At 41.5% G+C, this 13,527-nt stretch overlaps 1 protein-coding gene across 1 annotated transcript in view; it reads left to right on the top strand.

The window, feature by feature from the left end:
* The first annotated feature begins 1,817 nt into the window (after positions 1–1,817).
* The window catches only part of DRG1 (developmentally regulated GTP binding protein 1), a 20,929-nt gene continuing 9,219 nt past the window's right edge, over positions 1,818–13,527 (top strand). Inside the window, exons 1-5 of the mRNA XM_007453173.1 lie at positions 1,818–2,002; positions 2,778–2,901; positions 3,823–3,998; positions 10,170–10,239; positions 12,877–13,046. Of these exons, the coding sequence (XP_007453235.1) occupies positions 1,961–2,002; positions 2,778–2,901; positions 3,823–3,998; positions 10,170–10,239; positions 12,877–13,046 (582 nt within the window). The 5' untranslated portion in view covers positions 1,818–1,960. The remainder of the gene's footprint in view (positions 2,003–2,777; positions 2,902–3,822; positions 3,999–10,169; positions 10,240–12,876; positions 13,047–13,527) is intronic.

Here is a 13,527-nt window from a genome sequence, read left to right as displayed (position 1 = left end):
GCCCGTGAGCCATGGCCGCTGAGCCTGCGCGTTCGGAGCCTGTGCTCCGCAACGGGAGAGGCCACAACAGTGAGAGGCCCACGTACCACAAAAAAAAAAAAAAAAAAAAAAACCCCAAAAAACCATGGCCACCCAGTACCGTGGGGGAGGTCAATATTACCCTTTGGCACAATCCTGACAGTTTTGGGCCCCTAAGGTGGGTCCTGGGGTGTCTTTGAGCAATGAAGTGGTTAACTTAGCTGCAGGCTTCCTGTGACAGATTTGCTAAGTAGAACCTACTCACAGAGCATCATACCCTTGATATTGTCAGCCAATTAATTCCTTAAGTACTCTAAGTTAGTAAAGTCCTGCTGATTTGATTTTATCTATCTTTTAAGACTGATCTTTGATCATATCCGATTCCAGCTGGACTTCCTCTCCTCTCCTTCCCTCCTCCATTACTGACAGTGTGGGATCTAATTACCTCATCACCCCTTAATTTATTTATGAAAAGGCTGAGGTTAAAGAAAAGAAAGAAACTCCTGAGCCCTTCGGGACCTTCTGTAAAAGCTTGCCTTTTCCCATTCCCTCCCTTGTGCTGGATATAACCTCCTTTTGCGTCTCTGGCAAGTTGGAATTGGTCTTACTTACAATTTTAGATAAATAAACTTCCCTCCCAGGGCTGAGTGGAGGCCAGCGCTGCAGGTTAAGCCTGGCCTGCAGACTCCCGATGGATCAATCAATCTATCAACAAGAATTCATTGATCCCACAGGAAGCAGCTTTCCAAATCAGCACACAGCTCCTGGGCGTCCTGGCATCCTCTTCACAAGACACTTGGGGAAGAGGAGTCTTGAAATTTTAAATTCTATTATAATTATTACACAAATAATACATGGATATGTTAATCTTTAAAAAAAATTGAACGACACAGTAATATGTGGAATAACAAGTGAAAGGCTTTCTCTGCCTTTCCTTGCATCCTATCCCACTGTTAACAGTTTGAGATTGTATCCTTTTATTCAGACCATTTAACAATGCGCTTTCCGACATGTACACCTATATAAATAAACATCTAATTTTAAAACTAACATAAATGGGATCACAACCTAGTGAAGTTCTGCTACCATTTTTTTTTTTTTAAACAATATGTCCTGGACATCCTTCCAGTTAGACCACATAGGTCTATGTTTTAACGGCTGAAATAATATTTCACAGCACAGAGGTACCACTATTTATTTATCCTTCACATAGTTTCTAATTTTTCAGTATTTCAAGGACCGGTTCTCTGGGAATTATCCACTCAATCATGCATTTATTGTGGGCTCACTATGTGCCGCGCACTCTACTCGGGTTTGGGGGTAAACAAAACAAACACCTAAAAATAGTTTTGAGTGATGGAAAGGGGGCATTTTCTTTTCCCAAGAAGACAGGCTGAAAATCGGTCTCTACTTCGACCCAGGAGGCCGAGGAGTCCCCCGCCGTGTCTTCCCAGCAGTGAAAGGGGCCCCAGGACCCGTCGGTGCCGGCGAAGAAGACGGGTGGAGGCCGCGAGTGCGCTTTTCAGGAAGAGGGTCTGAGAGATGCGGGCCTGCAGCGAAGAGTCACTCATCACACACTACGCGCCGGGGGCTGGGCGCGGAGCCGGACGCGGGGCGCAAGTCCGGCGGGGCGGGGCCGAGCGGCGCGCGACCCTCGGCGCGCTCGGGGAGGTAAGGACCGGGGTGGCCTCTCTGGCCCCCACTCCCGCGGGCTCTATGACACCGCGCTGGATCGCGGGACGGGGCGCGGTTGGCTGAGGAGGAGGAGACCACTTCACGCTGTATATCTCTCAGTAAGCCTCGCGCGGAACTCTCGCGAGAAATAGGAAGTACCGCGCTTGCGCACTGCTGTAGCGCCTGGTGGCTGTGGAAGGTCCGCTGGCGGGTGTCCGAAGGGAGACTGTCGGTGTGGAGGCCACTGCGCCCCTCGCGACTCACCACCATGAGCAGCACTTTAGCTAAGATCGCGGAGATCGAAGCCGAGGTAAGGGGCGCTCGAACACTTCGTCCGAGCGTTCCTCTTCGGCGGCGTCTCTCCTGCCTGAACTTCCCTCAGCCTCCTCAGGACCGGGCCCGCGTTCCCCGACTACCCTCAGCCCGGGCCCGCGTTCTACACCTGTGCAACTTAGTCAGTGCCCCCTTCCAGCGTTCTGCTCCTGTCTGAACATTTTTTCTCTCAGTCTTCTCTTTTTATGTGAGCAACACTGAATCCTATCCCCCCACTTCTGCCCTGACCTGCTTGCATACTTCAGTATCTTTCTTTATCGCCCCTCGAACCGCCCTCCCCTTCCCCAGTCTCTACTTTGATGACCCCCTTTCCCAGAGTATTGCTCCCTGGAATATGATCTGGATGTAAATTGTCATCTGCTGTGGCTGTTGATTCCACCTGGATTGTTGTGTGATTGTATGGTCTGAAGTGCTCAGTGCTCTTTAAAATCGGTTGGGGCACACCAGGTACAAGCAGTTGAAAAGGAATCAGCAACTGAGTTTTAGTCTAATCTGTGAATGCTGATTGTAATGACCTTGGTTATGTTTCTTCTGTTTGGGCCTCAGCTGTTTCCTCTGTAATGCGGGGAATGGTCTGCGTGATGGAGAGAATGGATTTTTACTCTTTTAAGTCTGACTTAAAATGGGTGTATTGAAGTTAGTAGGACCTAGATAAAAAACATCATTCTCTCAGAGCTGGGGGAACATTCATTCTGGATGTTTTAACTTATAGGAACTGCTTCTGATTTATGGCTGTGATTCCTCCCTTATAGATGGCTCGGACGCAAAAGAACAAGGCCACAGCACACCATCTAGGGCTCCTTAAGGCTCGCCTTGCTAAGCTTCGCAGGGAACTCATTACTCCAAAAGGTGGTGGTGGTGGTGGACCAGGAGAAGGTTTGTGTTTTGCTTCGACTTTCTTTTTCTTGGTGTAATTTTTATTAAAGTAATAAAGGCATATGGTTTAAAAATAATTTAAAATTTTATATCAAGGTCGATTTGTGTTTCCTAAGCCTAAATTCTTGAATTGTGTTTATTTTATTTTATTCTACTGATTTCTTTCTTTTTCTTTTTTTTTGGCCATGCCATGCGACTTGTGGGATCTTAGTTTCCTGAGCAGGGATCGAACCTGGGCCCTGGCAGTGAAAGCACCAAGTCCTAACCGCTGGACTGCCAGGGAATTCCCAATTTTACTGATTTCAAAGGCAAACGAATATTTTCTAAGTGAACTAGGGTTTTATTTATGTATATCCTGTACTGATCCAAAATAGATTTACATTGGCTCACTGAAATATGTAAATAAATAGTTAACAAGATGAAGGAAATTGAGACAAAGGGAAGTGAAGGTAGAAAGAATAAGTTGAAGCTGAGAGATAAAGTTAGGATGAAAAGTAATGTCATAAGGTCTGTACACTTCTTAGAGAAGGGCCACAAATTTGGCTTTGAATTTGTTTGCAACCCACTGTAAGAAAAGAAAACTCTGTCAGTGACACAGTCCCCAGAGTTTGTAAGAAAAAAAAAAGAAACCGATTTTTTAGATCAGTGGTTATATAATATTTGGGCCCTAAATACTGTGGGTACTAGAAAGGTATATAACATGTAGAGGTGTAAAGTTTTTACATCAAACGCTCCATTAAATATTGTGAATTGCTATGGGGGAATTTTGTGTGCTTAAGCTCTACCCTAGAGATAAACTGTAAAAAGTTGGAGAAATAGGTTCTAGAGGGATAGGCAACCAGAATGTAAAAGGAATTACATGAGTCTCAACACTCCCAGGGATAACTTTCCTCCTCCTTTTTATATTTGTTGATGTTTTAGGATTTGACGTTGCCAAGACAGGTGATGCTCGAATTGGGTTTGTGGGTTTTCCATCTGTGGGGAAGTCAACACTGCTCAGTAACCTGGCAGGGGTGTATTCCGAGGTGGCAGCCTATGAGTTCACTACTCTCACCACTGTACCTGGTGTCATCAGATACAAAGGTGCCAAGATCCAGGTGAGTCAGGCCTGCAGGCCAAGGAAGGGAAGAAATCAATTCTTTCATTTAAAAAACACTTATTTGGAGCTTTATATATGCCAGGCCTGATCTTTGATCTACCAGGCCCTCAGTGTCTGGTAGGGGAGATAGAGCAGTACATAAAAACAATAATACAGTGGGATATCGTTTGTGAAAACACAGAGAAAGGAAGGACTACTTTTTCCACCTGAGGATGGAGGTGGGGGAAGGTCTGGTAAGACAGAAAAAGCTGCATGTAGAAAGTGACAATGGGGTTCGGTTTTGAAGGTCAAATAGAATTTCACCAGCCGGAGAATGTAAAGGACAGTTTTAAGCAGCCATAACAGTGGACAGCCTGCTGTGGTGTGAGCTTAGCTGTGGGACAGTGAGTGGTAGAAACTGAATCTGGAAAGGTAGGTTGGAGCTGAATTATGAAGGATCTTTTGTGCCTGCTTAGGAAGTTGAATTTTATCTTGTACATGGCTAGGAGCCATCAGAAACTTTAATAAGTACCATGATCAGACCCTTTTTATTTATTTATTTATTTTTAATTAATTAATTTATTTTTGCGGTACGCGGGCCTCTCACTGTTGTGGCCTCTCCTGTTGCGGAGCACAGGCTCCGGATGCGCAGGCTCAGCGGCCATGGCTCACGGGCCCAGCTGCTCCGCGGCACGTGGGATCTTCCCGGACCGGGGCACAAACCCGTGTCCCCTGCATCGGCAGGTGGACTTTCAACCACTGTGCCACCAGGGAAGCCCGATCAGACCCTTCTTAGAAAATAATTCTTATCTGTGAGGCTTAATGAAGTTGTCGTCTTCAGAAGTTCTCAGATAGATGATAGATTTAGGGCTCCCAAATGAGGAGTCCACTTGGTATGAAAGAAGGTATGTGTAAAATGTAATGGAACACATTCTTTTTTGCTCCACAGCTAAGAAGGTAAGGTTCTGAATTTCATGGCATTTAAATCTAGACTAGAGGTTCCCAAACTTTCTAGTTCACAGCACCCTTAGTGTCTCAGCAATTATTTCCTGATAGTTTTCTGGTCCCAGTAATTTTTTATGGTGCTCCAGGCCAAAACAAATAACCTAATGGTTCTGTTTGTTAAATAGATCCAAACAGTTATTTATGTCCTTACAGCTACAGTTATTTACTAATGGGATATGGGCACTGTTGGGTACCATATAACTTCTCAAATTTTGGAATCAGATTGGATACTGCCACATTTGTTTCCTTTTCGACACCGATTTTTGTGTGGTGCTTATTTTTTACCATAGTAATTGCTGAAAAATGCAACTTCCCAAAGATTCGGATTGAAAGCAGTGTACTAGAATCTAATGGTGAAATTGTGAGCTTCTTGGATTTAGTAGTTCCCTCAGTGCCTGACATATTAAGAACTGCTGTTTCTTTTGAAAATTTAGAACGCCCTGAGTGCCTTGGCACATTGTTTGGAAACTCTTGGTATAGGCATTTATTTTCCCTCTTGCTGAGCTACACAGTGAGTTGTGAAGTACATTCATGCTTCTTTATTATAGAATCTGAAGTAGTGAGGGACCAGTGTCCTGGTGGTATTTTCAGTGGCTTTTTTTCTTTCTGGTTAGGTACCCATGCAGATACTGTTAGGACATGTACCTTTCTAGGACTCCATGTCCAAATGTATATAGTAACAAGAATGAGGACACTTGGGCATATCTGGACCATTGCTTAATTTCATCTGGTTTCAGAGTCTTTGGTGGCTCAGAGAGTAACCTCTTTCCTGATGAGATGTTATGGCACCTCTCTCAGGGCTCCTGGGTATATCAGAATAAATAGCCACTTAACCCCTCTCTTTCCTTGTCTTTTCCTCAAAACCTTCATTTATTTCAGTTTCTTGATCTTTCCAGGTTTTTTTCTTCCTTTTTTCCATGGTACTTTCTTTTCCATCTGTGCCCTCTGCCTCTGTTTTTCCTTCTGACTTTCTCCAGAAACCAAGTTAAGTAAGCATACTAGTAGGTGTGTTTAACTGGATTAAAATGCCCTCAAATGTTCTTTTAAAAGGCTGTTTTGTGGCAGAGGACTCATTATCTGTGACTTGGTGGGGAATGGTGTACAAAATTAGAACCACCTAATAAGAATTATAAAGAGGTAGAGTTCTGTTTCTGTTGTTGTTGTTAGGAAAGAAGATCTTTTTAACAATAAAGGTGCCTAAAAATGGAATGGTACCTCTTGAGGTAATTAATTACTATGTCTGGAGGTGTTCAAGTAATGGCTGAACCACCACTTAACCAGGGATGTACATATATATACATATATATGTATATACGTATATATGTGTGTGTGTGTGTGTGTGTGTGTATATATATATATATATATATATATGTATGTATATATATAGACTTGTACCTGCTTTAATCTCTGAAGGCATTTGAGTTTGAAGTAGGTTAACATTCCAATTCTTAAAATCCTACAGTTACAGTTACATGATCTTAGTTGGTTGTAATCTGAAATTCAGAATTGTAAAGCATAGACTGTTTTTATTGGATGAAATATAGTTGCCACATTCAAATAGTTCAATGTAATTTAAAATATTTAAATAGTTTAATGTAATTTTAAATATTTCCCTCTCAAGAAAAGCTAAAGTTAACTTGCTTTTACATTTGTAGGGTCTTCAATAAATTTCTCCGCCATGTTCAGCTGCCATGGCTCTTGCTCTCTTGTCTCAGTATAAGGCCTTTTGCTGATGGAATACTTTTTTTTTTTTTTTTAAGCAGGCAGGGATTTACAAAGTGGTGGAAGTAGATTACAGAATCTTTGGGAGGGCTGAAGAAATACACTTCAGACTTAATTTCTTAGGAACAACTGATGATAGACGTTTTGTTTTTTCAGACATCTTTATTGAAATGTAATTCACATACAGTTAACTGCACAGGAAGTATACAATTTGATAAGTTTTGACATATCTATAAACTGGTGAAAATATCACCACAATCAAGATTGTGAGCATATCATCCCCAAAGTTTCCTCATGCCCCTTTCATCCTGTAGTTTACATGTTAAGAGTTTTATATAAATAAGACCATGTGTAAATATAAATGAACTCTCTTTTTTTTGGCTGGCTTCTTTCACTTAGCATAATTATTTTGAGGTTCTCTTATATCATCCTGCTTCCCCTAATATTAGCACCTTACATAAACGTAGAATAATTATCAGTAATAGATTAACTCTGGTGCAGTACTAGTCACTAAACTATAGAACTTGTTCGAATTTTTACCAGTTTCCCTACCAGTGTTCTTTTTCAAGATTCTATTTGCGATCATCCCATGTTACGTTCGGTTCTTTCTCCTATTCTCCTGCCATCTGTAGTAGTTCCTCAGTCCTGTCCATGATCCTGACACTCTTAAAAGATTGCTGATTAGTTATTTTGTAGACTGTTCCTCAATTTGGATTTCTCTAATGTTTTCTTATGATTATACTGAGGTATATTTTTTTGGCAAGCATACTACTGAAATGGTGGTATGTCCTTCTCAGTGCATCTTAGGGATTCATGATGTTAGTATATATTATTGGTAATATTGACCCCCATCAGCTGGTTAAAGTGGTGTCTGTGGGATTTCTCTACTGTAAAGCTATTATCTTTCTTTTTGTAGTTAATAAATGTCTTGGGGGAGATACTTTGAGAAGATACAAATCCTGTTTCACAAACTTGCCCACTCATTTTAGCATTCGTCTGGATCTCATATGCAACAATTGTTACTGTGCTTCTTGCTTAATGGTGATTCTCTATTTTTCTCTTTCCTACTACATTTGTTAATTGGAATTCTATTATATGGAGGAGCTATTCCTTCTCTCCCATTTATTTATTGAATTTGTGTCATTGTGGACTCATGGATATTTATCTTATTTTATGGATTATAATCCAGTACTACCATTATTTTATTACTCACATTGTTCCAGGTGTGACTATTAGGAACTCCTTCAGGTTGGCTCCTTTTTTCTTTCCAGAAACCCCATCTTTTTGTGTGTAATGCCTTATTTTTTGGTACCACATGATGTTCCAGGCTAATCTTATATTTTCCCTGCCCCAGCCCTGGAATCTGCCAGTTCTGAAGGAGTGCTCTTTCCTTTTATTGGAGACAGATGTTTAGAAATCAAGATCTGGTGTGCTCATTAGCCCCCATGTAGCCTTTTAAATCAGTGTAACTAAAGTTTCCAAGTCAAGGCAGATGTATTGAATATAAATTACGTTTTTTGAAAGAGAAAGGGTAGCTCAATTTAACTGATGCGTTGTATCAGTTTTAGAGGAGGTAATGTTATTTATTATGTAGTGAGGAATAGGAAGGACATTTTGAGCAGGTTCTTGAATGGAAAAGTTGAACTCTCTAAGCACCTCCTGAGTTTGTTCTTTTTCCTTGTAGTTTATTTAATATGAAGTTTATTTCTGTAATATCAGATATGCTTATAGCAAAGGCTAGTTATTGTTGTTGTTGCTGTTTTTTGCTTTGCCGCGAGGCTTGTGGGATCTTAGTTCCCAGACCAGGGATCGAACCCGGGCCCTCGGCAGTGAAAGCGCGGAGTCTTTTTTTTTTTTTTTTTTCCTTGCGTTATGCGGGCCTCTCACTGTCGTGGCCTCTCCCATTTGCGGAGCACAGGCTCCGGACACGCAGGCTCAGTGGCCATGGCTCACGGGCCCAGCCGCTCCGCGGCACGTGGGATCCTCCCGAAACGGGGCACGAACCCGCGTCTCCTGCATCGGCAGGCGGACTCTCAAGCACTGCGCCACCAGGGAAGCCCTAGCACGGAGTCTTAACCACTGAACCGCCAGGGAATTCCCCAGCAAAAGCTAGTTTTAAATGATGTTTTTTTTTTTTTTTTTTTTTCCTGGCGTTATGCGGGCCTCTCACTGTCGTGGCCTCTCCCATTTGCGGAGCACAGGCTCCGGACACGCAGGCTCAGTGGCCATGGCTCACGGGCCCAGCCGCTCCGCGGCACGTGGGATCCTCCCGAAACGGGGCACGAACCCGCGTCTCCTGCATCGGCAGGCGGACTCCCAAGCACCGCGCCACCAGGGAAGCCCTTAAATGATGTTTTGATAAGCTGCAGCTATATACCTGTCTGTTCATGTGGATAATTCAGTATTGGCCATACAGTAGTATGGCCCTTGGTATTTTCAGATTTTACATATGCTCTTAACAGACTCTCAAGGGCTTATAACTATAGTTTGTGAATTTGAATCATGGGTGCTATGGATTTGGTTTTGGTGTTCTCATCATTAAGTACATACACTGTGACTTCTGTGAAGTTTTACTTTATTGCATTTCCTGGGCAATTGAGTGGTCATTTTCAACTGGGGACACCTATCAGAGTCACCCATGGAGCCTTCTGAAATACAGATCAATATCTGAATCCTACTTTGGCCCTTCCAAATCAGAATATACATGGATGAAGCTCAGATATCTGCTTTTTTTTTTTTTTTGGCGATACACGGGCCTCTCACTGTTGTAGCCTCTCCTGTTGCGGAACACAGGCTCCAGACGCGCAGGCTCAGTGGCCATGGCTCACGGGCCCCGCCGCTTCGCAGCATGTGGGATCCTCCCGGACCGGGGCACGAACCCTTGTCGCCTGCATCGGCAGGTGGACTCTCAACCACTACGCCACCAGGGAAGCCCCTGCATTTTTAATTGTTTTAGAGGTGATTCTTATGTGCTTGCCTGTTTAAGAATGGCTGCAGAAATTTTTGTGAACTGGAGTATTCACAAAGGTCTCAGGATTTATTGCTTGTGAATGTCATGATCCACTTATTATCTATAGTAAGGAATTTGTATGGAGGATCAGCCTTCTGAAAAGTGGGGGAATATTGAAAAATATTAGTGTAGAATAATGGATTAAGGCCCCAAAAATGTGGATTATAATCTTGTTTATTAAGACTGTGACTCTGGGCAAACCACTTAACCTCTATGAATCTCAACCAGTATCCTTATTCACAGACTTACTAGGCATTTTGAACTAGATAAAGTATGTAAGAACCTTGCAGCTGACATTTAGTAGATGCGTAGTAAAAGTAAGATTTATACATTCACTTATAAGGAAGATTGGATTTGGATCTCCTAAATTTTGACTACTTGAGAAATAAATCATTCTATTTGATCTGTTCAGATTTATAATCAGTTTTTCCTTTTCTCTCCTTAATCTTCCAGCTTCTGGATCTCCCAGGTATCATTGAGGGTGCCAAGGATGGGAAAGGTAGAGGCCGTCAAGTCATTGCAGGTGAGTGTTCCAGGGCCACCATCCCAGGATATCATCCCTTTACTGGGTACTGTTCCTTTAGATGGGATTGTTGGGCTTGGAGTTGGTACCACAATGAAGGGCATAGTTTTACCTGACTTCTCACTGGAGTCGAATGTCGGAAGTTAAAGGGACCTCAGAGAGTATCAGTCCAGATCCCCATTTGCAGAGAAACACTAAGGACAGGAGAAGTGAAGTTCGTTGGTGCAGTGTTGCCCTGTTGTGGCAGATTCAGAGCTAGAACTCAGGTTTCCTGACTCCTACCCATGCCTTTTCTTCTTCTTTCCTTTTTATTTGAAGTAAAATACTATAAAAGGATAATCATAGGGGAATTCCCTGGCAGTCCAGTGGTTAGGACTCTGCACTCTCACTGCCGAGGACCCGGGTTCAATCCCTGGTCAGGGAACTAAAATCCCACAGGCTGCAAGGCACGGCCAAAAATAAAGAAATAAAGGCTAATCATAAATTGCAATAATCTGCTACCCCACCTCTTTTCACCTTTAATGTCATTCCCCATTGGCAGGTACTGTCAAGTCTTCAGCTGTTTCTTCTATATCATATTTTAAAATGTTACACTTATATTGCTATTTCATGACTAATTAATTTTAGATACCATCTGTTGGTTTCATGTTATGGTAGGAAATTAGCTTTCTCATACTCCATGTCTTTTTTCCTATTCTTTCAAAGAAGTTGTATCATAATTTTTAGTTAACTCATTAGTCGTGGTATATATTATTATGTAATGACTGTCTGACTTTTGTTGTGCTGAGATAAGTAGTGTGTTATGACTTGGTTTCTTTTCTGTTGAGATCTGTTTTTGAAGTTTGTTTTTCATGGAGTTAATAATTGGTTCTTGTTTTATTTTATTTACTTTTCTGTTTGTTAATATTTTTCAAATGTTCCAATAGATCAAATGCCTATTAATCAGTAGTTTTCTAGATACTTGAATACAGTTCCAAATACAGTCTTACTGATTTCATTATCTCCCCTCAACCCTGACACTACCTTCCTTTACCCTTTGTCTTTATGCTTCAATCTGGATTGATTGCTTTCTAGACCAACACTGTCCAGTAATGGAAATGTTCTACAGTAATGGAAATGTTTTGAATTTGTGCTGTCCAATATGGTAGTTGTAGGTGTGTGTTGATCACTTAAAGTGTGCTGGTGCAATTGAGTAACTGAATTTTAAATTTTATTGAATTTTAATTAATTTAAATTTGAATAGCCCCCAGGTGGCTAGTGGATGCTGTATTGGATAATGCAGCTCTAGGCTTTTTGCATGGCTGTCATCCTGAGATTTTCTTTTGCGTTCTTGTGTAGGATCCCCTGTTTCTTAGAGTCAGCGTCTTACCTTTTTTGGGTTATTTTCATGTTTTGCTGAAGCACATTCTTTAGAAACTTACTGAAAAAGAGTGAATGGTAGGTACATTGTTCTGGTTTTTCTTTTCATGTTTGAAAGTATTTTTATTCTACCCTTATATTATTAATTTAGCTATTTATGGAATTATAGGTTTGAAGTCATTCATGGATGACTATCAGAAATATGCTAAATTAAAAGAGCCAGGCACAAAAGACTAGATTTTGTATAATTCTATTTATATGAAATTCTAAAACATGCAACTTAATCTATGGTGACAGAAAAGCAGATCAGTGGACTTCCCTGGTGGCACAGTGGTTCAGAATCTGCCTGCCAATGCAGGGGACACAGGTTTGAGCCCTGCTCTGGGAAGATCCCACATGCCGCAGAGCAACTAAGCCCGTGTGCCACAACTACTGAGCCTGTGCTCTAGAGCCCATGAGCCACAACTACTGAGCCCGTGTGCTGCAACTACTGAAGCCCGCGCGCCTAGAGCCCGTGCTCTGCAACAAGAGAAGCCACTGCAATGAGAAGCCTGCGTACTGCAACGAGAGAAAGCCTGTGCTCAGCAGCAACGAAGACCCAACACAGCCAAAAATAAATAAATAAATTAAAAAAAAAAAAAAGAAGAAAAGCAGATTAGTGGTTGACTGGGAATTGAGGGGAAGATTCATTGCAAAGGGGTATAAGGGAACTTTTGGAGGTGATGGAAATCCTCAATCTCAGTTGCTGTGGTGGTTATACAGGTATATACATTTGTCATCAAACCATGTGCTTAACACTATTTTTTATAAATTATATCTCAAAAAAGTCGACAAAAATATGCTAACTGGATAATCTTATTCTTTTAGAATTCTTACTGTTTTAAATCTTTCTGAACTTTTTCAGGGATTCAGGTTATTGCCTGGTTTGTATCTTCATCCCAAATTATTTTTCTACTAGTGTATCTAGAAGTTGACACATCGTCTAGATACACTAATAGAAAACAAAGAATACATTGCAGATTGACTTCTGACATAAATCTTTGGAAAGCTTAAGAACTTCATGTGTGTCTGTGTATTTATTAAAAAAAAATCCTTTGTCTCTTAAGTGTAGGAACTCTAGACCACCCCCTCCCCCTTTTGGAGTATTTGAATTATGTTTCACCCCCTCCCCCTTTTGGAGTATTTGAATTATGTTCCACCCCCTCCCCCTTTTGGAGTATTTGAATTATGTTAAGTCTTTAATGAGCTTTGAAAAAAATTTTATTTTCATTTCTTCAGTGGCCAGAACGTGTAACTTGATCTTGATTGTTCTGGATGTCCTGAAACCCTTGGTACATAAGAAGATAATAGAAAATGAGCTGGAAGGCTTTGGCATTCGCTTGAACAGCAAACCCCCCAACATTGGCTTTAAGAAGAAGGATAAAGGAGGCATTAATCTCACGGCCACTGTAAGTGGAAAAGGTGATATGGGGCAGGTTGCTGAAGGGACTGGGGTGGAGAGTGGATTGTGGTACATAGACATTGACATTTGGAAATTGCCTGGCTTCTCCCAGCACTAATTGAGGTAACACAATGATATTGTAATGACTGAGAGAGTAGGACAAGAGTCGGTCTCAGACTTACTTACCTTTGTGACTTTATTTCTTCCTTTGGGTTATTTGGGGTGATATGGGACTAAAGACCAATCTTTTGTTTGCTTGAAGTAGATGGCTGCTGATATCATCTATTTTCATTCATTCAACACAGATTTATAGAGCACCTACCATGGGCCACACATTGTTTTAGGCTTTCAGGGGGAATGGAAGAGGGAGCAAAATAGACAAAAATTCCTGCCCTTATATTCTAATGGGGAAAGTAGCAAACAAAATTAATGAGTGATTATAGTATATTAGATAATGATAAACTAAGGACAAAAGTAAACTAGGGAAA

Source organism: Lipotes vexillifer, unplaced genomic scaffold, assembly GCF_000442215.2.
Source record: "Lipotes vexillifer unplaced genomic scaffold, Lipotes_vexillifer_v1.1 scaffold1197, whole genome shotgun sequence".
NCBI lineage: Eukaryota > Metazoa > Chordata > Mammalia > Artiodactyla > Lipotidae > Lipotes > Lipotes vexillifer.
Note: the sequence above shows the minus strand (reverse complement) of the source record. Positions and strands in the feature narration are given on the sequence as shown.